Source organism: Takifugu flavidus, chromosome 15, assembly GCF_003711565.1.
Source record: "Takifugu flavidus isolate HTHZ2018 chromosome 15, ASM371156v2, whole genome shotgun sequence".
Taxonomy (NCBI): Eukaryota; Metazoa; Chordata; class Actinopteri; order Tetraodontiformes; family Tetraodontidae; genus Takifugu; species Takifugu flavidus.
Window position 1 is genome coordinate 488,073 of NC_079534.1, and position 24,913 is coordinate 512,985.

The following is a 24,913-nucleotide window of genomic DNA, read 5'->3' on the forward strand; positions in this document are numbered from 1 at the left end:
CAAACAAACACGGTGGTTATTTGCTTATTCGCAGCATGATTTAACAGCCCCAACGGCAGCAGCGCTCTATATGTTAAAAGACGCTTGTTAAAAAAAAAAGAAAAAAAAAAAGCATATGTAGCTATATGTAGAATTAGACAGGGAAAAGGTGATTATTCTAATGTTAGATGGGGGGGTTCAAATCCTTAAAAACCTATGACATATTTTACATGTGCATATTTATTACGTATGAAAAACTGCAAGGACACCACCACGAATCAAGACGAAGAGTATTGGGGGTGTTCAAGTTCCATTTTTTGTTCTTATTTCCGTTCCATGCAACTGAATATTATACTTTTTTGAGTATTTACTCAACAAAGTTTAAGCAATATTGAAGGGGAAATCTGAAAAAGTCATAAAGGAAAACATCTTGAAGTACCAACACCAAGCGCCAGGGGGCAGAAAGAGGAAAATACGGCCGTGAAGCGACAAGAAAAGCTCGCAGCAATGAAGTGCGCTGTTGTTTACGCCTAGTCTGCTGGGTTCAAAATGGCAGCTGGAGACAACAGTGGAAGGCCTCCTTGCCTTAATTTTTCCTGTCCTGGTCCTTTGGGAAACAGCCAGCCCAGCAACAGCGTTTTCTCCATGCCAGCATCCAACGGCGGAGCAGTCGGTGCCGGCGGGGGAACACAGGCGGCAGCGAGGCGTCCAAACCCCCAGCTGGGGCCTGGTGCCAGTGACAACAACGGCGTCTCGACCGGAGCTCAGCCGACTGCGCAGAACTCCCTGCAGCAGTCTGCTGCGGCAGGTGCTGCGGCAGCCGGGGCCATGGCCGCACCGGCGTCAAACATGGCAGCCGCTGCCGCATCAAACGCCAACCAGGCGGCAGCGCCGACAGCGACCCCGGCAGCTGCGTCAGTCCTCGTCTATCGAGAGCCCGTGTACAACTGGCAGGCGACGAAGAGTACCGTCAAAGAGCGATTTGCATTCCTCTTTAACAACGAAGTACTGAGCGACGTTCATTTCTTAGTGGGCAAGGGGATGGGGGTTCAGAGGATACCTGCGCACAGGTGAGGAAAGGCGACAATTCAGCTTTAAGAGGCCAGCTTACGCTGGGAAAAAGACACTTCCGTTTTTCTCCGTTGTCAGGTTCGTTCTGGCCGTGGGGAGCGCCGTGTTTGATGCCATGTTCAACGGGGGGATGGCCACGACTTCAACCGAGATCGAGCTTCCAGATGTGGAACCGGCGGCTTTTCTGGCTCTGCTGAAGTAAGTAGAGAGCAGGGTGGGATGTTTAGAATCACGCACAGTCCTTGAAAGCGTCAGGATTTCCATCAGCTGTAATGGGTCAATCACTGCCGCAGCTACTGCACACTACTAATTTTCCTTCACGACTTTGATAATAGGAATTGATAAATCAGACTCCTGTGATAAAAGAAAGGTGGTTTTCATTTAAATATGTCAGTAAAAGTAGCATGGGAGAGATTGAAGCCTCATAAAGAGGGGTGTTGTAGCTGGTTCCAGACCTGATTTAGGTAAGAGGATTATGCTTTTCCAATTTCAGCCCATATTTCAAATATTATATTTCATTTTAGAATGACTAAACTAAAACGGATTTGTTCCTTTAATGGGGAAGACCGATTTCCAAATGTAGATTTGCACATTTTCGACATGAGGGTTCCTGTAAATTGGAATTGTATAGGAATCCTGTTGTCAATGACAAATTATTCCTTATAGATAGATTCCAAGTGATGACGACACATTCAAACATAAATGCCGCTGTCTGAATTTTGAATGGATGCCTTTCTGCAGGTTTCTCTACTCTGATGAGGTCCAGATCGGTCCTGAGACAGTCATGACCACTCTGTATACAGCAAAGAAGTATGCGGTGCCAGCTCTGGAGGCCCACTGTGTGGAGTTCCTTAAGAAGAACCTCAGAGCCGACAACGCGTTTATGTTGCTCACACAGGTAAGCTCAGTGCGTAAGTTCATTTAACAGGACTGGCAGAACTCCAAATCTCACCATTGTTTTATGCCAACTTTGAGTTTATTGTTATATATGTTTATTCTTACTGCTATTACTCCACCTGTTTTTCAAATATCTGATATGCTTTCAGAACTATTTATACCCTGCTATTGTTGCTCACTCTGTTGCCTGTCTAAATATATCCCTTTGAAAAGGTTTTTATTCTTTCTTCCAGGCACGGTTGTTTGATGAGCCTCAGCTTGCCAGCTTATGTCTAGAGAACATTGACAAGAACACTGGAGATGCTCTGGCTGCTGAAGGCTTCACAGATATCGATTTAGGTAACGCAGAGCTGCAACGTGCATTTCACGGTGTGGCCTGAGCTGATTGTCGGTGGCGATTCGTGTCTTTATTATCTTCGTTTAGATACGCTGGTGGCAGTGCTGGAGAGGGACACTCTGGGGGTGAGGGAGGTGCGTTTGTTTAGCGCTGCAGTGCGTTGGGCTGAGGCGGAGGCCCACAGGCAGCAACTCCAGCCCACGCCAGAGAACAAGCGCAAAGTCCTCGGGAAAGCCCTCACACTCATCCGCTTCCCTCTTATGACAATCGAGGAGTTTGCTGCAGGTGACCAAACCAGTACACACACACACACACACACACCCTTTTTCCTTTCAAGTGAGATCCTGACTCTTGTTTTCTGGCATCGTCTCGTCAGGTCCAGCCCAGTCCAACATATTAAGCGACAGAGAGGTGGTGAGTCTTTTCCTGCACTTCACAGTCAACCCCAAGCCCCGCGTAGACTTCATCGATCGCCCTCGCTGTTGCCTCCGGGGGAAGGAGTGCAGCATCACACGCTTTGGGCAGGTGGAGAGCCGCTGGGGTTATAGTGGGACGAGTGACCGGATACGGTGAGCAGAAACAGCTTTTTTTGTGTTATTAATCTCCCAGCCTGTTGTGCTGTGTTTGGTATTGCCTTTCATTTATACTCCATTCCTGTTCTTCCTTTTCAGGTTCTCAGTGAACAGAAGGATATTTGTGGTTGGTTTTGGTCTCTATGGCTCCATCCACGGACCCACAGATTACCAAGTCAACATACAGGTGCGGGTCAGAGCATTCACACGCGTTGTGCGCCTGTTTGAGGCCAGATTTGGTATTTATTTTGTGTCAGCAGGTTGGGACGGGAGAGGGACTGATTTGGTATGTGCTGTCGTTGCAGATCATCCACACTGACAGTAACACGGTGCTGGGCCAGAATGATACAGGCTTCAGCTGTGACGGGTCAGCCAACACCTTCAGAGTCATGTTCAAAGAGCCAGTGGAGATATTACCGAACGTGAACTACACTGCCTGTGCTACGCTAAAGGTGTGTGTTGCGTCGCATCAAACTTCCACAGCTCGGGGTCGATTTCTGCAGGTTATTTAATCCCCCCTTCTGTTGCACAGGGTCCAGACTCCCATTATGGTACGAAAGGAATGCGAAAGGTAACGCACGAGTCTTCCTCCACTGGCACAAAGACGTGCTTCACCTTCTGCTACGCGGCGGGAAACAACAACGGCACTTCCGTGGAGGACGGACAGATCCCCGAGGTCATCTTCTATACATAGTCACTTTCGTCGAGTCGGCAATGTCGCATCAAATGTGACAACCTGAAAGCAGCACAGGGCCACACCCCATCAGCCATTCTGGAGATGTCATACTGTTTTCCCCCTATAGCACCATACTGCTGACCACATAGGATGTAACATGATGTAGGTCACTGTGTGGGGCGTTCTGTAGCTTCTGCTCCAAGCTGCTGCCTTCCTCTTCCTGTACGGCCAGGCTCTGAATCAGACATGACTTTAACAGACTCCACAAACGAGGGAGAAAACGGCCTCGACACTGCAGCCCGATGCTGAAACCTACTTAAGCTCTCAAATTCTGCACAGTTCGGTGCAAAGGAGAAGTGCAACCATTTGAATGTACAGTTGTTTGTTTTGTTTTAGATATGTCACGACCTTTTCTCCATCAACAGCTCGGTGTAGCTCAGCGGTTAACTCAACTCCACATCAGCAATAATATCCAATGACATCAAAGTCTTGATGAGCTCCTGCCATGTCAGAATCAGCCTTCTTATTACTCTTAATAGTGTTATTATGGTAAACGGTTTTCAGGTCTCAGTACTATCTGTGATATCTTGTGTCTTTGCTTGGTAGTTGCCTATAAACCCATGATACCACGCGCCTCTCGGCATTTCATATGTTCATTTGGTGGGTCTTTGAATGCACACTAACTTTGCGTTTTGGTTTATGTTTTAAGAAGTGTGAGTGTAAGAGCTCCTTTGTGAGAATGTTTAAGAGTTGTATATTAAAGTGGCATTTATTAACATTATATGTAACATTAAATTCTTATTGATTAAAGAGTGAAGAAACTGTTTTGTTGCGATCGTTTCTCTGCAAAAGGGCCACAGAGAGGGGAGTTTCACTCGCGGGTGCATGCACGCACGTGCGGCTGAGGCTCGGCAGCAAGTGGTCTGTCCAGTAAAAACCGTGTAAGCGAGGTCGGCCTCATGTGGCCGCAGCAGTCGTGCAGAAGGGTTCTGCAGAGATAAGGCCCCGGGTTCTGTTTGGAAGTGTAACCCATCAAACCTGCAGGGTAATGAGAGGCCTGTTAAGCATCTGTGGCTATAACTCGATGACACTTTTATTTTTAATCACAATTAGTGGGGGGCTGTTAAATGGTGCTTCTTAGCTTCCTATCCATCCCCCACCGTCAATAAGGATGTTCAGACCAAACATGCTGGATGCAAAGAAAGAAAGAAAACAAAGGCCTAAACTTTCCTGTAGACAACTCCGCGTAGCTGTAAAGCGCAGTTTGTCTCACCAGGGGGCGCTGTTGTTCAACAGCGCTGCGCTGATCAGCCATCGACGTTCAGCTCTGCAGAACTCCAACCCGTTTCTCTTCCAAACAAGGCTGAAAGAGAAGTATTTTGACATACTTTTCTTCTGTGGAAAAGGAAAACACTCTACAACAATTGTATATTTTTTATATACCTCAGCTCTCCTCCGATCAATAATAATGAACGCTCATAGATGAGCGATGTGCAAATGCTAAAGATACTTAACAGTATTTTCTCTCTGATAAAAGGTAAAATTATCCCCAGGAAATATATTATTTTCAGTCATTCCAAAAATGATGTACTGGTAATACTTATTTAGCACTCTATAAAACCTTCATTTTCATATGAAGTATACATTTTTTTATATTACTGTCTCAAAGTCTCTGAAAGCAAGTCAACAAAATAAAAGAATGCTCAATATTTTTATACCAATTTCTCCAACACTGAGCAGCCCAGCCTCAATTTACTTTCTGAATGGAATTGCTGCTCCTACACTCCTGTGCTGTGATTTCACGGTGGAATGTGTGTGACTGGTGTCGGCGACTCACATTCTGTCACATCTGCTTTCCTTTTAATGCGTCTATATCATTCGGGGGAGAGGAGGGGGGGTGCTTCAACACCAAGACAATTTCATCCTGATGTGCTCAAACATGTCCTAGCATGATCATATCTGCATGTACTTTAAAACGCCCTAATCAACAGAACAATAAAGATAGCAGTAATCTTTGTGCAGGACAGCTCTGATTATGGTGGATCACATATGCTTTTAATGCAGCGAGTGAACAGACAAATGGAGGAAACCGTCGACATGTCGGCTAGGCTGATTGAATTTCTCTCTTTTGTTGAATATTTCAGTTCGTCTGATGTGATCCCTCATGAATCGGTCACACCGTGCTCCACACTTACTGGAGAACTATTTAAATGACCTTTGACCTTTTCCTGGCATGGAGGAATCTTAGATATAAAGATTTGCATTACAAATTCCTGAACTCTATTCTTTTTTCATGCAGCGATACCCATCGAGATGTAAAATTAATGAGTGTTTCTACCATAACGACCCCTCCAGAGCAGCTCTGGAGGTTTTGATGTATTTGCATTACGCGCTGCACCTCAGACATAATAAGAGAGATGAGGAACAAGGGAGCTCTTCATAGATGAAACGAAGCTTCAGCTGTGCGCCGCATTAACCAGCTCTGTCTGGTCTGGGTGTCAGCTTCTTCCCAGTTTTATCAAAGCTGAGAGAAACTTTATAAAAGAAAACCTATCAAAACTTTCTTTTACGCTGCCCGGATAAAAATCTCAAAAATCGAAACAGAAAAAAAAGAAAGAAAGAAAAGATGCTCCTCGTGAAGCTCTCGAAGGATTGCTGTGATAATGAAATCGAAGGTGGGATGTTGATTTAGCTTTTTTTCCCCTGTTGCTGAGGGAGGCTGCTTAGCGCTGCCACTGAAAAACATCTTTGCCACTGCGATAATAAATAGATAGTTCTTTGCAAGTGTGCATGTTCCTCTTGTGTAATGAGAGGATGACACCAGGACATATTACATAATCCTTGGTTTATGGTGCATTTATTGAAAATAGAACAAAACAGATGCTCCTAATTATGGCCATAAAGATAAACAATGATCTGCAGTGACTTTCTGAGTTATTATTGATCAACAGCACTTGTGGAAACAGAAGAAAAGCATCAACATTTTGGAAATGAAAGGTGAAGAAGGGCAGCGCAGGAAAGGTCAATACCAAATGGAAAAGTTGCCGGCTGCCCTACAGTGTCAAGCAATACACAGAGCAATAAACAGTTCCAAACGCTAATTAGCTCACAGAGCTAGTGCTCCAAAACAAGAGAATTCAAAGTGAGCTAAATTATTTAGCTGATACTTCTGGAGCCATGAAATCCAGCCTTTAACAAATAGACAGCCAGGCTCCCAGTGACTCATTAGATGGGTAGAAGGAGATTGATCAAACAGTAATTGGAGAGTCATGTTAAAGCCCCCTCCTCTACTGGGGTGGCAGCCAGGCCCCTCGAAAGGTTGGCTTATCACTTTGGTTTGTATTCAAAGGATCTCAACCAAGGATAACCTTACTGCAAGATACGATGTCAAAGTGCGACTGGCTGACAGTTGGTGCTTGAAAGTGGCCACATTCTTAAAATGACACAAAAATATTTTCTCATGAACTTGAAGAAGAAAAAACCTGTTATAGTTATAGACTTAATCTTAAGTGAATGAGAAAAAGGATGCGTCCAGTACGTAGATCATTTATGTGATGGATCTGGAAGACGTCTGTTCAGATAAACTTAAACTTTCTTCTCCCAGTGACAGATGAACTTAAAAGCCTCGGGCTGCTTCTGACTTCTGTCTGTGATGGCAAAAGGCAAAAAAGAGCTCTATAAATCCGTTGTAGACAGAATGAAACCACTCTGGGAGTCATAATCCTCCCTTATCATGATGACACCAAAGGTCACTCTGGTGTATCAGTCAGGAACTTTGAGTGATTAATCAGCCAGAGGATTGTTTCCCTGCTGATTGGCTAAATCGGTCAGCTAATAAACGCTGGGTTGGCCAGAGATCAGCTTGGCTTTGGGGAGCGCAGAGCTGTGTCATATCAACTTAGTTCTTCAACAGCCTCAGTCCATCTGCACCAAAGACTCAGATCTGGATGTGTGTTCTTTCATTCCTGCTGCATCATTTACATGAAATTTCATCAGCTACGCCTTTAAACTCAGGATTATGACTACAGACAAGGTAAGAAAGATTACTGGTGTACTCGGCAGGCAAGATGGTTTATTTATAGAGGACGATTCGAGGCACATTGTGCGTTGATTTAAAGTCTGAGTTCATGACAGAGAACTGAAAAATGCTGGTCTAAAGCGGCGTTTCCTGAAACTAGGCAGGGTCTTGAGATTTAAACAGCTGGTTCTGAGAGGCTCTTTGTTCCAGGTGGTGTGTGGAGTTGACCTCGCCGACCTCCTGTTCGGTTGCACGGACGAAATACCGTGTTGCCACAGAAACCAGCCGTGGACTCCGTTTAACGATGTGAGCAGAGTCGCTCGGCTCACCCGAGTGACGTCATCTCATGCCCAAAATACGACATCAGTAAAAAAAAAGTTCTGACAGGATTAGATGACCGGTTGACGCGTGTACTTGATGTTTCCTGACAGACGTGCAACGTTGCAGACACAAGTGACCTCCTGGACGCCCTTTTCCTTAAGAGCGAATCCTCCTCGGCGGTGGCCTCCCCCCTCTGGTCTCCCTGCACCACAGACAGCAGCACCACCGAAGACCCTCCCACGGACCCCACGGAGAGTTTCCCCTCGTCTTTCTGCGCCGGTTTCCCCATTGCCGACACACCGTCATTTCCCCCGTCTTTGGAATGTCAGCCTGCCCCTGCTCAAAAGAATCCCTATGTTTCCATAGACCTCGGTAAGACCTGTTTCCAGAACAAAAATTTATTTACATTTATTTCCATAACTGAGCCATGTAACAGTTGTCGAGCTTTTCAAAGGGCGTTTATGAAGGACTCTTTGTTATGCTGTTATTCATCAGGCATGGAAGTGGGGAAGTGGGGAAGGGGGGTTCTGTGCATCTCTATTTTTATGTCTCTTTGTGAAATTACAGCAAAAAACAAATCACACACACATTAGGAACTGTTCAAATGACCAAAGTCTGCAGGAACACAAAGACATGTTAAATGTATTTTGTGTATTTGTATTGTTTTCTGCTTCCTGACTCGTACTTTTGGCTTGAAAACATCAGCAGGGCGCAGCCGTCACAATAGGTTTATTTTCTAATATATATTTTGAGTTTCCTTCGGCGCTCGGGGGCAATTGGGTGAATCATTGTTTGCAATTTTCCGGTTCAATCGGCAGGTTGGGAGTCCTGTCACCTGCAGCAGGACTTTGGCATCGCATATTACCTCTCCAAGACGCAGGCCTCACCCCTGTCCCCGCACCAGCCGCTCACGGTGAAGGATCTGCTGCTGTCCAACCTGGGGAAAACAGTAAGGACCCCAAATTTAGCATTTCTGTTAAAGCTTTAAGGTCCAGCAGTGAATAACAGGTGTAGTTTGACATGAACACAACTTGAAGTGTGTGTGTGTGTGTGGTGTGTGTGTGTGTGTGTGTGTTGCGGCCTGGCGGCAGCTGCCCCTTTCTAGGCTCAAGAGCGCAAAATAAACAGAATTTTTATGAGTTACTCCAACTGGAACATTCTGTCCATCTGGTTCTCAGGGGCAGCAGATCCCCCAGCATTCCCCTCAAGAGCTTATCCTTAATGAGGACGAGAAGAAGCTTTTGGCGAAAGAAGGCGTGAAGTTACCCGGCAAACTGCCTCTGTCCAAGGTACTGAAACACGCCTGGGCCATTTGTCGGTCCGTCTCCGCGGTCTGGACGTGAATCCCTTCTCATCATCTTCACAGTCATCTCTAGCCCAGTTTTCCCTGACCGCCCCCCCTCGCTCGCCTTTCTGTTTTGACAGTTGGAAGAGCGAGTTCTGAAGAAGATCCGGCGGAAGATCCGCAACAAACGATCCGCCCAAGAGAGCCGGAAGAAGAGGAGGGAATATGTGGATGATCTTGAAGGAAGGTGAGAGTGACACATGCGCCCGTCTGCGCGCTCCAGATGAGACAATTGAAAATGTGGCTGCTTCCGATCGTTCCGCATGGATCCCTCACCTCCTCCATCATCTGATGTGATCTGGTTCCTGACAGGCCCTTTGTGGAAAAGTGGTCACAGCTGAGGTCTGTTTGGAATAATGGGATTTTGGAATATCAGATGTGGGCAAACTCCCACTGTCAGTGCTGATAAAGCCGTGTCCAGTCTTTGGCTTGTAATTAATTTGTTCATATTTGCGCTGGAGGCGTGTGAGCCTCCCGCTGCCAGTGGGGCGAAATAACCATTGAGGCTAATGGTCACATTAAGTCTAGTCATCCGTGTGTTCCGGAGGACTGGGAGCGTCAGTCATCAGTCTTCAGAGAGCGGTCCCTAGGAGGAAGTTGGTATTCTGGCTCTGCTTCCACGATGCTCCATCAGAAACTCCGGCTGAATGCACCAGCAGCATCTGGCTGCACACTTGCTGCATAATTTAGCCGTAGCTTTTGATTTATATATATATTAATGGCAAAAGTGGTACCTGGCCCGCATCTTAACTATGAGATTTTGATTTGGAGCCATTTAGACGAAAATAAGGGTGATTTTGGTCGGCCAGGAGAACAAGAAAGCCGCGTCTGTTTGTTGACTTTAGCCAAGGCAGAATTTGCTGTCTTCCTCCCCCTCCTCTCTTCCCATTCACTCAGAATGAACCACAGTTAATCCTGCCGCCTCCCCCGCGTTGGCGCTCCGTCCCCATCACCCCTCACAGACAATGCTGCTAGAGAGGATGCACGTACGGAGCGGTGATGCTCCCGCTGTTGTTCAGCTTTGCATGATGAACCGATTCTTTTAATGCTCTTAACTTCAAAACAAGGCCTCATCGATTCGGCTCAGAGTCATCACCATCAGCGAGTCATCTGGCTCCAGCTTCAGTCAAAATACAAAATCAATGGCGAGCCTGCCACGGGGGTCTCATCATTATTTAGGCCTCTGCCCAAATAACAAAGAAAAAAAGGTCCTGAATGATCAAGCGGGACCTTTAAACTCCAAACAAACCCTGAAGAATATTCATTTAAATACAATACAGAGGAAAAGTTTTACGCCGGGGTGAGACTTTCAGAACAAAGTTGGCTCCCGGTCGGTAATTGGGTCAAAACCAAGTGAAGCGTATCAATGAGGCGTCGTTATTATTCACGGCCATATTGGAGAGCTGCTTGTTTGTATTTAAAACAGAACATCAGATGGATCAGATGTGGGACGCTGATGCTGGAGAAGCCGACAACCTTCTTCTCTGACTTCATCAATAATTCCTCCTCCCCCTCCTCCCCCTCCTCCCCCTCCTCCTCCTCCTCTTCCTCCCCCTCTCTCCTCTTCTACAGGATGTCTGCGTGTAGCGCCAACAACCTTGAACTGCAGAGGAAGATCCAGCGGTTGGAGGAGACCAACAAGTGAGTCCCGGAAGGAGCCAACCTTGATCACATGATTGACTTGAATCACGTCTCTCGGTAGCTTGCTTTGCCAAGGAGACGCATGTTTAATTGACTGCTGTCGCATCAAATGATGGATTGATTTAGCAGCTGACCATTTTCCGAGGTAATTCCAGTCTGTTGTTGAAGAGCATCCCTGCAGCTCAGCTTTAAGGTGCTTTCACAGCAGAGGCAGGACCCCCCCCCCCCACACACACACACAGTCATGGTCAGAGGCAGTGTGGATGAAACAAAAAGAAAAAAATCCACTCTTTAAATGAGGCGTCATCCATTTTCGACATCTCCAGCTGGATTTGTGACTCCTTTTTTTTCCTTTTGCATTTATCTGATTCAAAATCTGCAGCATCGTTGAAGCTCTGTAATTAAACTTTCAAAGCAGTTTATTTCTTTTTTTCTTTCTTTTTTCCCCTCGAAAAATGATTTCACTGATATCTTTTGTGATTAATGGAGTCTCAGCCTGAGGTTCAACCCAAGCGGTTATGATGCTGGCCAGTTTTAAAGCTACAAACTAGCCTTTTAAACCCGGGTCTCCCATTATGGCATAAATAAAAGTCATAGTGGTGGAGGTGGTGGTGTTGTGTGCGTGTGTGCGTGTGTGTGTGTGGGGTGGGGGGGTCATGCCTTCCTCTCTGAAAGTGCTGCTTACCCTCAGCCATCATCTTCTCGGCCATTATGTTGCAGTGCTCTGCTGGAGCAGCTGAGCCGGCTACAGGCGCTTCTCCCAAACAGCCCCAGCACATCAACACACAAAGGGACCTGCATCCTGGTGAGGCAACGCATTACAATAATGTTCACCGCTGAGCCTGGCTCATAATCTGCAACATTTAAATGATAGATGTAGGTCAGCGCCTGAACACATCAATAATTTCATTTAGGACACCCCCCCCCCCACCACCACCACCATCCCCCGCTTTGCACAAACTGTAATTGCTGGAAATCCTATTTTTATTTTTTGTTGTTGTGCATTTGTGTCCAGGTTTTGCTTCTTTCATTTTCCCTGCTCATTTCCTCAAGTCTCCAGCCAGAACCCTACAGCCAGCTGGGTCGTTCAGAACACACCCAGACCAAAGGTGAGCGCACACAGAAACACAGACACACACAGAAAAACACACAATCTGACATCCCTCCCCCGTTGCTCTCACCCCACAGTGGTTTCCCGCTCCCTGCCGTCTCTGGAGGAGATGCGAGGTTCCTCCCCGCTTCCTCCCGTCTCCATCTCAAGAGGATTTGAGGACAGCTCAAGCTGACAGATCTCGCCAAAGTGGACTTCTCATCCTCTCACACACATGCAGGACGAGCTTCCAAATGAGCAATTTGATTGTCAGAGACAGTGAGACGGTCCCATCTTGGCAAATCTGCTCATCTAGATGCAAAGACCTGAAGATATTTGCCAGAAGTACCACTAAAATGTGTAAACACAAACAATCCGCCGATGGAAATCATGTTCTTATCCTCTTTTTTGTACGATCACACACTTCATAGCTAAAATAAACTGTCGATTGGGTTCAGGATTACAATCCTCTTTTTCTTTTTTTGCAAAAAAGTCAAATAAACAACTGATACTAAGAAGATAAAAGTGGAGGTTAAAACATTTGTGATGCATCATCTCCCTGATGAATTAGCCAGAACTCACATAGGTTGGTAAGGTCCAGCTGCAGGGGAGGGGCAGAGGTAAATATGAGCCGAATAAAGTGTAGTGTATCCATTAAAATACATCCAATTTACAAGTGTGGAGAAATAAATTAAGAATTTAGCATAATTTTTTTCAAAGATTGTCAATTTAAAGGAAAATGTGTTTATATCTATTGGCATTTTTAGGAGCGGAAGTTAATATTTCAGGCTTTCATCAATGGTTAGAGGGGAGATTCAATTTGAATCTGCATTCCGAAGACGTGTATAAAAGAAATTCAAGCTCAACTTTGTGGAAGCCATTATTCTACTGACAAATGGGTAGAACAAGAGAAGCTTTCTCCACATCGTTAATGTAGGATTTGCATAATAAAAGCGTCACATTTGTGTTGAGTTTACATTCAAATTTAAAAGCAGTTGATACAGAAAATGTCATAGAATGCTGCTTTTCTGCATGTGCGGCTTTGAGAGCTGAGATTAATACACAGATACAGATGGTCCATCCACAACTGTGGTTTTTCCTTTCAGAGCAACTACAAGGACAAGGGCCCACTTTCGAAACAGTTACAGGGAGGACTGAGGTCAACCAGGCAAATCTGAATGGAGGGACAAAAGAGGCTCGCCTCTGAGTGGTTGAGAAGTTAGAATTTTTTCTTTTTGTATCGAAAGGATTACCAACGTGGGAGAAAGAAATTGAAGATTGAAAAATGCTGTTATAGAGTCCAGCAATTCACTGAAATGTTGAGTTTCAGGGGTTTGGACGTGTATGTCCAGGATTGCGGTTACAGTTGACGTAGCTGCATATGAGCATCATTTCAGCCATTTATGTTTACGAGAAGATTTCATCCATCTTCAGCCGAAACATCAGGGCTGTTGATGGATCTCTGAAGCACTCTGATGGGCTTCTGTGGGAAAGTCACAGAGGTGAAAAAGGGAATTTGAAAATAACCTGAGCAGAATCATTTGAATTCCTTTGGGAAGAGGTTAATTTCACACATCAGGCGTAGCCTATTAGTGATGTTCGTCTAGGTAAACACGGAGTCAGCATCTTCTGTTTTTAAAAGCTTTATTTTGCTGCTGAATGCAGAAAAACAACCGTGAATGCAAATAACTTTGCTGTTAAGGCGGGTGAGCAGAATCACAAGCAGCTCCCAGGGTCACGCACCGTACATGCCTGCGCTTATTTCCATGAAAAACAAACCCAAATGAAATTTACCAAGCGGCCCCCTGCAGAGCAGCTTGTGGAGGGGTTAACAGTGTAACGAGTCCTCCATTTAAAGGAAACGTGTAAATGCAGAGGCGCAACTGACCAATTCTAGCCCAGATTGTAATTACTCGCCATTTCTCTCTTCACACGCACATTCGGCGGGTGCTTGTGCGCTTTGCAAACATCAAAAGTGGCATAAGATATTAAAAGAAGAATCGCGTTCTCCCTGGGACTCTACCATCATGGAGGAGCTGCCTGGAGGCTAATTTTCCATTCCTCTGATGTGCATCAGCCCTGATAGCAAAGCTGTGCGCGATAAGGAAACCTTTCTGAAAATACCATCATGCATGATTGCCACTGACGTCACTGGCAGGAATGGTAAAGGTGGTATTTGAAAACAAAACATCAAAGGGCTGGAATTTACTGAGTCTGATGAAAGGAAAGAATAATAATGATGTTTTTGGTGCAAAGGAAAAGTGGAGAGATTCTGGCATTGGTCGGAGACCAACAAATATAAAAAAAAGTCGATGGAATTGATTGATACTCATCCGTTACACCACCACCGTTTCCCGCATTATCAGTCACGATTAGTTTTTATAGATTTCCGTCGCACTGAGTCCTGCCGCTAACTGCAGCCATTCTGTGCGCGTTCAGGTCGTGCGCCATTGGAAGCGTCGGCTAGTATAAATGCGCGCACTTTGCTGCTGCTGTCAGCGTCCTTGCAAAGAGGAGGCTGCATCAGCGCGCACCTCCAACCTTCCGACCATCCTGGCGACACTTTATCACCTTTTGTTCTTTTTTCTATGATTTTTTTGTTTTCTCATCACCAAAAATGAAGCTTAACGCGACAGCGGCGCGTTTCCGCGCGTAATTGTTTCGCTAGATTTATACGTTGTGCGACTGAGAAGATGTGGATTTGCGTGTGCAGACGGTCTGGAAGTTAGAAAGAAGCGCAACTCTTTCTCAAACAATTCCTATTTTTTAAAGTCTCCTCAAAACCATGGAGAACAGTAGCAGCAGCAGCGTCTCCGGATCGCTGAGCGCGCCGAGCGTGTGTGAGGAGGACGAAGGGGTAATGTTCAGACTTAACAGCTCCGCGGACTCATCGTCAAACTTGGCTGCTTTTAACCTTTCACTGAACTGCTGGCTTCACATCCTCTCCAGGGAGTCTTCGCTGGACCTGCACGGAGACTCCTCCAACCTGCCAGTAGGTCTATTTAAGGATTCAGTGACCAAATTTCCCCGAATCATGTTGTTTAAGTCATCTCGGTGTGCGCTGAAAGCAAATGTATTTAACTTTAAATGTCCGTGGATGCACTTTTCCACTGCTGCGTGTGTTTTCCACAGCTGCGCGTCCTCATTGCGCTGGTGTACCTGGTGGTGTGTGTGCTGGGGCTTGTGGGTAACCTCCTGGCGCTCCTTCTGCTCCACTCCCGCCACCGTGGCCACCACTCTTCTATTGACTGCTTTGTGATGAGCCTGGCGCTGACGGACCTCCAGTTCGTCCTCACTCTGCCCTTCTGGGCCGTGGACACGGTGATGGACTTCCGCTGGCCGTTTGGCCGAGTCATGTGCAAGATCGTGAGCTCGGTCACCACCCTGAACATGTACGCCAGCGTGTTCTTCCTCACCGCCATGAGCGTGACCCGCTATCACACGCTGGTGACGTCTCTGAGGATGGAGAGCCCCAGGGTGGCCACCGCGCGTGCCAAATGGGCCAGTTTAGCCATTTGGATGGTGTCACTGGTGGCTACTCTGCCTCACATGATCTACTCCACCACCGTCCAGGTTTGAGGCTCCATCGCCAGCGTTTATATTTGTACATATCGTAACCTCTCACGTTAACACAGTTGTTGGGTTCCAGGTGTCGGCGGACGACGAGCTGTGCCTGGTGCGCTTTTCCGAATCGGATTCAGACCAGTGGGACCCTCAAGTGCTGCTGGGACTTTACCAGATGCAGAAAGTCCTGCTGGGATTTTTAGTCCCGCTGATTGTCATTTCCGTGTGCTACCTCCTCCTGCTGAGGTTCATCCTGAGCAAGCGCGTCGTGGGCAGCACGCCCAGCAACGCCGCCGACACTTCGGAGTACGAGAGAGGGCGCCTGCGCCGCCGCTCCAAAGTCACTCGCTCCGTCACCATCGTCGTGCTGTCCTTCTTCGTCTGCTGGCTGCCTAACCAGGCTCTCACCCTGTGGGGGGTGCTGATCAAGTTTGACCTGGTGCCCTTCAGCAAGGCCTTCTACAACGCCCAGGCCTATGCTTTCCCCCTGACTGTGTGTCTCGCTCACGCCAACAGCTGCCTCAACCCGGTGCTCTACTGTCTGATCCGCAAAGAGTACCGAGCCGGCCTGAAGGCGCTGGTGCTCAGAGTCTCGCAGTCTCTCCAAAATGTCCTGAGTCTGTCTCTGAGGGGGAGGAAAGTGGAGGAGGCTCCCCCCTGTGTGGTCATGATACACAAAGACATGGACATGTGATATAGGAGCTGTTATGTTGCTGACCCATCTCCATCTTTAAAGAGGATGACTTAAATGACTAAAACCATGCTAAAAACGCAATGGTCGTCCCGAAGAAGCATGTGCCTTATCTGCTTAATCCATACAAAAACAATGTGTCGTGATAATTCGATCAAACTACTATAAAGTAGATCCGGAGCCTCAAAAGTGCAGTTTTTGATCATTATATTGTTTAAACCACTGAACAGGAGCTTGAGGGCTGTCAGTCATCTCGGTAAGTAGGAGAAAGTCACACATTTATTATTCTGCTGCCTTGTTTGTTGCATTACTTTGCAATGCTGGGCTCTATCTCAGCCTGCATTTTGGAGCCGCTGTCAAATATTAAAGTATGGGATTAAGGGATTAGGAATCATGGCATTCCTTTGTGGAGTTTGCTCGCTCTCCAGAGACATCCGTATTCGGCTGTCTGGTGATCTGTGTGTTCCTGCTCTCTCCCATTGATGAGTCAGTGCTCACATACACACCACTCTTAATTTAAATGTTTCATTTGAGCCTTCCAGGCTAATACGTGGAACACCTGTAAGGATGGTGCTCTGAGCGCGTTTAATATCCTAAATCTTTATAATCCCTCCTGCCACCGGCTAGAAGTCAAGACTTCCACAAGCTGGGTCAAATATCTTCAAGGTCTGAGAGCAACTGCCCTGATTTACAAGCACTAATGCAGCTGAAGAAAAATTAAATGTCAGTTGGGTATTACCGTAATCAACTGCTGCACCTTTTTCGTACATCAGAGAAATGAAAGGAAAATGGAAAGAGATGGAAGAATCTGTGCCCACCCAGAGAACAACAGGGCTTGTTGGGAAAAAAAACTGCAAGACGGACTCAAACATCTCCTGTGAGCTGTTGAGAAAAAACTGTTTTCAGAGGTCAGTTAAATGTCAGGTGAGTCAGCCTTCATCATGCTGACTACAGCGACGGGATCCAGGGCACGTGCTGCTTTTGTGATTGAAAATCGATTCAGGCAGGTCGGCGGCGAAGCTCCTGCCGCCCCAATCGGAGCAGAGATCAAGAGAGGTGACCGATGATGAAAATTATGCAAATCCCACACGTTTGCAGTCAGAAAACCTACAAAAGTTGGACCAGCTTGCTAAAAAGGAGGGGGTTTATAACTGTGGACATACCTGTGTCGCTCCAGTGACTCCGAGCCTCAACTGGGTCAGCTCTACACTCCGCAGCGGGGGCCACGGCCCCCATGCAGCCTGATCTGAATATTCCCACCAGTGGACGCGGTTTTTTTCGTCCTCTGCACATCACGTATAAAGAGATGCACTCACCATCTTTGCTGTTACTCTGCAGGAGAGGGAAAAGCTCCCATCCTGTGTCATTGGCGTGAAACTGTGTGTCCTGTCCTGCTGTTCATATGTGGACTGTTCTGTGATTACATGTATGTAACATGACATTGAATAAACAAAGGAAGACAAAAGCGACGCGTCCCGAAATTGATTCCGGCCCAGACAAGGGGACGGGGACGGGGACGGGGGGGGGGAATGGGCCTGGCAGACAATAGCTGACTCACGTTTTTACCCTTTTGCAACCTTTAAAGACTGAAGGATAACGGTCGTCGGAGGGGCCAGTGTGCATAAACCACACGGACCAGTCAAAGATGTCTTGATTTGCGAGAGGATTCTGCATTTTCTTCCCATTTCTTTATTAAATCTACCATCGTAGTTGCAGCATTTCTTACCAAACTCCGAAAGTGTTCCGACAGAGCAGCCACGGTTCATCCGCTTACCCGGAAAACTTGTTTTTCTGGTCTGTAGCTTTTCCCAGAAAAACACCTCTCGTCAGCTGCAAGCGAGGATTTTTGGGGGCAATTTTCTGGGTTGGAAATCCATTCCTGCAGTTTCAATCAGACGCTGGAAAAAACTGCACGCTGCCCAATCAGGATCATAATTACAGGAACAGCAGACCTTTTTTTTTTATATACGTGCTATCATCTAGCCTTAGAATAGAAGTCGTGGGCAAAGACCAAACAAGAAAAAGGAGACGATGAAATTAGCTCCACTTTCTGTAGTGTTTGTTGTGGAGCCGTCACTGTTGAAGGAGTAATTTAATATCTTGACCAGGTTGTTTGGGCTGGTTCCAGACAGGACAGCAGCATTACAGCAGTTTGAGAACTCCTCTGACATCTAACCTAAACCATATTATTTTAAAAACCCCAAACACAGAGCTCTGGCTATTATATGGGGCTTTATTAATAAATGACGAGATCCTGTGTAATCTAAGAGGAAATGGCCACAATAGTTCAACATTTCCTTAAAAATATCACGAGAAGCTACCAGATAAAAAGTCTCTCCTTTGCAGCTGAAGCGAACTACACAGCACATCTGCCAGGATCGTTAGTAAAACTAGTGTTGGGTAGGGGCGACGTACCGCGTGCTCCCATCCCATTGACCTTGCTTTGATCCAGGAAAAAAAAACCTCAAAGATCCTTTCTTTCCTCTCCAACAGCAGTCGCGATAAAGCTGCAAATTGGTATGCGAAGGAGCAGTAATGAGGGCAGCGTAATGATGTGTTTAGAGTGAATACCGCTCTTTAAATCGGTGATGAGTCAGGGTCGCTGCCTGTTCACTGTGTTGCCCACTCATCTGGAGGGATAAGACTTACTAATGGACTGAAGCACATTCAATGTAAGATACCCGGCATCGTGTCCCCTGAAACAATCATCTACGAACACCTGGGACTCACCGTCTCGCAACAACTGATAATAATAACAATAATAGACTGCTCATTTTCTTTGGACATAACTGATTGTTACAGAAACTCACATTTATAGCGAGATAACTGGAGCGGAAACATCCTGACCACATGCGGCATCAAACAATAACGTGTCATTTCCTGTTGGAGAGAAAAGTGTTTGTCCTGAGTTCAACTGTTTGTAGAAAAATAAAAAAGGCTGATCGGTTTGGAGAAACTTTTACAATAATTGGAGGTAAAAGATGAGTGTTTGAGGGCAGAGGGTATGAAGCAGTTTGCAGTTTATAAAGACTTGTTTTCTTCATCTGCCTCAGGAGACTCTGCTTTCTCCTTCTTCAACAAAACCTCGTCCTTAATGTCCCCAGTGTCCATTAACGCCTCTGCTTCTCGTTTCCTCACCTCCTTTTTCACCTTCACGCCAACAGTAACTGACTGATGTGGTTTGACATCAGCTTTGCACTCCGACGTTCTTGTGGAACTCTGGCAGATGGTTGGCCCCTCCCACTTTGGAATGTCCAATCCCAGCAGCTCCATCAGATGTTTCATTATATCATCTACATAACCATGGATACGCAGGTATGAATGCTTGTCCTGGGGGGGGAGAGTGGACCACATGAGCTGCTCATTAATACGTTTAGGTCAAGTGCTGAAGCGTGGCTCGGAGCTCGTGCCAGATGACGTGGACGAGACTTACGTGCTTTGTGGGCTGTAGGTTGACAATGGCCAGCTTTCCTCCCTTGCGCTTCGTGATGAGGGGCAGGTCTCCGCTGGGTTTGATCTGCATGGATGTGCCCAGCGTCAGAGCCAGATCTGCTTGTCTGTGAAGGCAAAATTGAGTCACAGCATGTAAAAACTCTTAAAGCTGTGTCCTGCGTCCTGGCGCCAGCTGAGACACATGACTGGGGACAAAGGCTGAATCCCAAGTCTCCTTTTCACCTTTTCAAAAACACTGACAAGCAGCTGCTACTTCGACAGAAGTGATGAGTCCCAAAGAGTCAACATGCTGTTGTCAATAGCAATAGTCGCCATGGTTCTAGTATTATCTGCTATTATTACCTGCAGCTGCATTGGCTTTTATGACGAACAATTTTAAAATATGATTCATGACTAAATATTTACGTGTAGTAGCTCACAATTTAATATGTGATAAACAAATAAGAGTGTTACTGTAAAGACCAATAATTGCGCTTAATTACACTGAAGTACTTCTTTTTTCTGTTTATGCTCCTCCATCAGATCAGTGGACACAGTATATCAGGGAAAAGTTCATTTGGTTTCACTGAAGGTCTTGGCTTGCCTTTATTCCAAGGGTTGTGTTGCTCAGCCCCTTAACCTTACGCAGAATTGGGCCACCCCTTCGCTCGCCATGAACACGCAGCACCAAGGGATAACCAGTAGAGTCATGATTCAAACTAAATAATAATATTGTTTTCCTCTTTTACAGTAAGACTTAATACTCTTGTGAGTACGTGCAGTGTAGTGCTCTCAGAGGACCCAGGAACTTCCACAGTGGAGCGCCTAACCTGTCATGTTTTAAGCAGGAGCTACAAGGTTTATTAAAAACAAGCCCAGTTCCATTAGTGTTCTTGCAACTTGTCACCATTGGCTTTGCAGCAATACCAGAACCACACTCTTGAAGACTTTAATCGTCCCTCTACAGTGGATCAACACAAGCTAACGGGAGCTTGAACACCCCGTATGTTTATGACAAAACCTCACATGCATGCGTAAACCTTTCCACCTCTCGCCTATTGAAATTGTAAACAGGAATATTAGAGGTTGCAGGAATGTTTTCGGACAACAGAAAACAGGTAGGGGGGGATCGACAGATGAGTGTGCACTCTGTTCTGCTTGGTGGACAACCCATATGTGTCCAGCATAAAAATCAATACAGTAATAGGAAAAAAAGCAAGTTCAAACTGCTGTCCTCTCACCTACTGGCTTCTTCTGCCTTGTTCAGGTCTCTATCGGGCAAAGCATCCTCCCAGTCCAGTATAGTGCTTATCAGCTTTCCCCTGTTTGAGTAAAGCACATCAGCCTTGTCTATTAATTCATGCTGGCACGTCACATCAGTGAAGTGAAAGCCTGCGGTTTACCTGCAGGCTCTTAGGCCCCTGGATCGCACCACATCGCAGAGCCGCCCCGTTGGTTTCAGGCCCATGACACCAATCACTTTATCTCTCACGTACTGCCTAGAAAACCCGAGACTCCTGTCAAACCTCATTGGCTTTTTGTCATTGAACTCATCAAAAATACCGCATAAATATCTTTCCAGAGCTACAGGCCCTGCTTGAGCAGCGATGGAAGAAAAATGATAAAACCTGACACGCAGATACGTTAACATGATCCTAACAGACAGTTGATTACGAAGAACCGTGAGCTTAAAAGCAAAAAAGGGAGCACAGGCTTCTGTTCCAGTTTTCTGGTTACGAGTGATGGCAGATGGGCTCCTCTGCATTACATGTAAAATTAATTGCCTGATAAAACGTGACGGTGACTTGCTTTTTATGAACATGATGTATTTTCATGTGCTCATCCACAACAATTAGAAGTGCACTTATGAAAAGAGGATTGCAGCACTTTTTTTATACTTTGTGCTTCCTGTCCAAGTCTAAAAAGGCTAAAAACATACTCAAACTACTATAAAATAATTATTCCGCTACTTTTCTGCTGCTGCAGAGTAACAGAGAGGCTGTTGTTGTTGGACTTTTGCCTTGACCTACTTCTTGGTGAAATGTTTTTCCATCAGAAAACATAAAAACTAATATTGCATTATTACTTTTTGGAACTGTCGTTGGAACATCCATTAATGTTTAGGGTGTTTTCAGTCCTCACAATGCTTATTTTCCTTTGTTGTCTATCAGTCTATCGATCAGCAAGATGCTGATTCTATCCACATAGAGTTGTACATACCTGCCACACTTCTCACACTCCTCCACGAACATGTTTCCATGAAGCTCTGACAGCATGTCTCTAAAGCCATAAAGACAACATAATTCATTTCGTTTGTCATCTCCAAAGTTAACACCTGGACTTTTCCAGGCTCTGCTCAATATTCTGAGGCCATCTTCACAGAGCGGCTCCACCTGGCAGACTTCTGCAGATTAGTGTCAAACCTTGTCTCCGCCAGTTTTCTGCAGCCACAAAGATTTCCTCAGAGGACTGAGGTACCGTAAAAAATGCTGACTGATGGAGGGCCAGTGGGGGGGTGGGGGGGTGGAAGGGCTACAAAATGACTAAAGGTAAAGTGAGGCAAAGTAAGTTTCAATATTCGCAAAGGCAGGGTATATGTGATGAATGAGAAATTGGATTTGTGGCCTTTGGCCGTGGGTTAGTCCAACATGATTAAATAGTCCAGACCAAACATTGCACACAGTGGTTCCTGAGATTCATTCACATGGAGACTTTCTGGGATGTAACAGCAGAGAGCTTTGTAGCTTGAATGAAAACTTTTGCTTAAAAGTATTAAAAAAGGCCTTATTTATTAGACTTGATATTGTATATGTATTAAATCTGCTGGCAAAAAAGGTCCTGAGATTTCACTTTTTTCCATCTTCCTCTCATAATAATAATCTTGTTATACTAACTTAATATGTTGACCAGTGGTTAGTGAGCATTGACATTAGAGGTTAAACTGTGATGATTTAATTAAATGGCCCAATCTTAATAGGATTTATGAGGGCTGGGTGTCATATTGCAGTACAGGGCGAGTTACCGGGGAAATCCTGACCGGACATGCAGGCCGTCCACGTTCTGGCTGATGAGGTACTTGAGATAGCCGGCCCTCTGCAGTCCCAGGAGAGCCATGTGAGTTAAGCTGGGTCGGGCAGCCTCAAACGTCGTTTCAAACTGAGGCGATTCACCCTTCTCCTCCAACGTCCATACACCCTTTGGCCCTCTGAATTGTGAATAAAACAGAATCAATTCTAATGGAAGCCAATTCAGTAATTGGTACAAAAATATACAAATCATTATGCTGCCATTTACATATGTCGTGATGGTAATGAACACCAGGCAGCAGATGGGTTCTGATAAACAGGGATTTTTATTTTTTAAATCAATGTTTACCAATTGAGATGCGGAAAAATCTGTTCTCCCATACAATATATTTGTAAATCTCAGCTTTTTGTCATACACAGAAAAACAACCTATCATTTCTGTACATTCATCTTGCAGAACATGGAGCTTAGAGCATGATAGAAGAGTCTGTAGTTTGCTGCATCGCTACATGAATTCAAATAAATAATAACTCATTGTGGACCTACAGCAATAAATTTTAAATAGACCTGTGGTAAAGACCAAGGTTTCAATAGCTGCTGTGTGTGCAGAAGCTTTGGGTATTTCGCAGGTCTTTAGAGAAGCAGTGGATTGATAATGCTGTCCAAGATCAATTCACTGACAGCCTGACCGATGAAATAGTAGCATGTTTCAGAGGCTCAAGTCTCCTGATAGGTAAACATGAATGCACCACAACAAAAACATGTCAATCAAACATACACAAGCAAGGTATAAACTCAACGAGGATTTATTTAGTGTGTTTTTTGCCAGGAAGTCAGGATTTAAGTGCAGTCACACTGCAGCGGCTTAGGTTACACAGCAGCTCTCAAGGCCTGTCTGACGTCTTCATGTTTTTTCTGTGTTGCCTTTGATTTCAGACTACATGAGAAGGATTTGGCAGATAAAAAAACAGCACCATCGTCTGTTCAAACACCAGTACAACAAGAGAGCAGAGGGACAATTCTCAGTTACAGTCACTTGTGCCTCACCTGAAGTCTGGGATTCCCGATGAGGTGCTTATTCCTGCTCCAGAGTGGACAACCAAGTGCCGAGAATCTTTTATTAGCTGGGCAAGGATCTCCACCTTTGCCTTAACTTCCTCAGGACTATCAAACTCCTGTCAGACAGATTTGACACAGATACACTTGCAGTGGGACCCACTAACAGACAGTACATCACCTTATTTTTAGAAGACAAGAGTATTTGAAAAGTTCGAAAAGGGGGTCTTTCAAGAGTTTCACCAAAATATAAGATTCAATAGTAGTAAATGCAGCTATTTTATTCTGGGTGCTTCCATTTGAGGGTTTAAAAAGTTTTGGCTGGTCTTTTACTAAAGGAAGCCATGGAGACAAAAAGGAGAGGATGAAAAATAATTTCGTTTCGTGAAAACGTAAGATAGCATAAAAATTCACATCCGGATCTTTTGAACACTGTTAATTTGTTTTAAATTAAGAGAAAGCATAAAGCGTTCCTTTAACAATCGAGTAATTTACATCATCGTTTATAAGACGCAAATGTGTCACAATGCAATATTATACTGTCCATTCTTGCAAGTGATCCCTTCTTTTAATCAAACAGTTGCTTTTTGTAATTTAAAAAAAATCCTGCACTCCATATTTCCCTCTGCTTAGAATACAGCTAATGATAAACTCTTACGTCATTAGTGGTAGTAGGCAAACGTTTTTGCACTCACTTGTACATATCATATACATATGTTTTAAATCGCAAATGTTTTACGCGTTTAGAAATTATTCTAATATGAACTGCTTGTTTGCCCGAACGTAAAGGATCATCATTTAGCTAGCCTGCTAGCAGATTTCTACCGAGAAAGCAGCTACAGGAACTATTCATTTTTTACCTCGGGAAGACCACAGACACCTTTATCTGCGTACGGCGAAAGCCCGGCTGCATAATTCACAGACATGTCTGTTGGCTGTACCCTCCTCTTGTTGTTAAAGTTTAAGAAAATGGCTCATAAATTCTAAAAGTGCCAGGTTACCGGGGCGAGTTTTTGTTATTTGTGATACGTCATCTCTGAGCGACGCGCTGTGGAGCAAAATGTCGTACGATATAACTCTTAACAGTATTAACATTCTTTAAATACGACTCATAAAGATATACGACTCATTAAGATACAAAGACAAAATTTATACGTATTATCTGATATATCGTTGATTGAAAGTGTGCTGTAATTT

General features: G+C 45.2%; 4 protein-coding genes and 1 long non-coding RNA gene across 7 annotated transcripts; 3 read left to right on the plus strand and 2 right to left on the minus strand.

Moving 5' to 3' along the window:
• Nucleotides 1-481: 481 nt before the first annotated feature.
• Nucleotides 482-4,356, plus strand: LOC130539036 (BTB/POZ domain-containing protein 2). The gene is made up of 9 exons (XM_057057109.1): nucleotides 482-1,049; nucleotides 1,129-1,248; nucleotides 1,792-1,948; nucleotides 2,181-2,286; nucleotides 2,372-2,569; nucleotides 2,661-2,853; nucleotides 2,956-3,043; nucleotides 3,162-3,308; nucleotides 3,389-4,356. Exons 1-9 carry the CDS (start codon nucleotides 529-531, stop codon nucleotides 3,548-3,550), a joined length of 1,692 nt encoding a protein of 563 aa, XP_056913089.1. The 5' UTR covers nucleotides 482-528; the 3' UTR covers nucleotides 3,551-4,356.
• Nucleotides 4,357-4,581: 225 nt separating this feature from the next.
• On the minus strand, nucleotides 4,582-12,176 carry LOC130539044 (uncharacterized). The gene is made up of 4 exons (XR_008954012.1): nucleotides 12,039-12,176; nucleotides 11,543-11,659; nucleotides 8,737-8,808; nucleotides 4,582-4,895 (listed from the first exon to the last, which is right to left on the minus strand). It is a non-coding gene; the product is annotated as an uncharacterized LOC130539044 (long non-coding RNA).
• LOC130539038 (cyclic AMP-responsive element-binding protein 3-like protein 3-A) lies at nucleotides 7,329-12,407 on the plus strand. Of its 2 annotated transcripts, XM_057057112.1 has the most exons (10): nucleotides 7,329-7,565; nucleotides 7,761-7,856; nucleotides 7,982-8,243; nucleotides 8,690-8,820; nucleotides 9,050-9,160; nucleotides 9,297-9,403; nucleotides 10,789-10,857; nucleotides 11,578-11,662; nucleotides 11,873-11,966; nucleotides 12,046-12,407. In XM_057057112.1, the coding sequence occupies exons 1-10, from the start codon at nucleotides 7,551-7,553 to the stop codon at nucleotides 12,141-12,143; spliced, it is 1,068 nt and encodes a 355-aa protein (XP_056913092.1). In that variant the 5' UTR covers nucleotides 7,329-7,550; the 3' UTR covers nucleotides 12,144-12,407. The 2 variants fall into 2 exon arrangements, with proteins under 2 accessions (XP_056913092.1, XP_056913091.1); XM_057057111.1 differs by lacking the exon at nucleotides 11,578-11,662.
• Nucleotides 12,408-13,768: 1,361 nt separating this feature from the next.
• Nucleotides 13,769-17,667, plus strand: LOC130539037 (relaxin-3 receptor 1-like). The gene is made up of 3 exons (XM_057057110.1): nucleotides 13,769-14,939; nucleotides 15,080-15,520; nucleotides 15,597-17,667. The coding sequence occupies exons 1-3, from the start codon at nucleotides 14,733-14,735 to the stop codon at nucleotides 16,203-16,205; spliced, it is 1,257 nt and encodes a 418-aa protein (XP_056913090.1). The 5' UTR covers nucleotides 13,769-14,732; the 3' UTR covers nucleotides 16,206-17,667.
• A 608-nt stretch (nucleotides 17,668-18,275) lies between these two features.
• sirt6 (sirtuin 6) lies at nucleotides 18,276-24,765 on the minus strand. Of its 2 annotated transcripts, none has more exons than XM_057057114.1 (8): nucleotides 24,577-24,765; nucleotides 23,708-23,835; nucleotides 22,672-22,839; nucleotides 21,855-21,914; nucleotides 21,038-21,133; nucleotides 20,876-20,956; nucleotides 19,636-19,759; nucleotides 18,276-19,532 (listed from the first exon to the last, which is right to left on the minus strand). In XM_057057114.1, exons 1-8 carry the CDS (start codon nucleotides 24,640-24,642, stop codon nucleotides 19,224-19,226), a joined length of 1,032 nt encoding a protein of 343 aa, XP_056913094.1. In that variant the 5' UTR covers nucleotides 24,643-24,765; the 3' UTR covers nucleotides 18,276-19,223. The 2 variants fall into 2 exon arrangements, with proteins under 2 accessions (XP_056913094.1, XP_056913093.1); XM_057057113.1 differs by having other exon boundaries at nucleotides 22,657-22,839; nucleotides 24,577-24,764.
• Nucleotides 24,766-24,913: the final 148 nt, after the last annotated feature.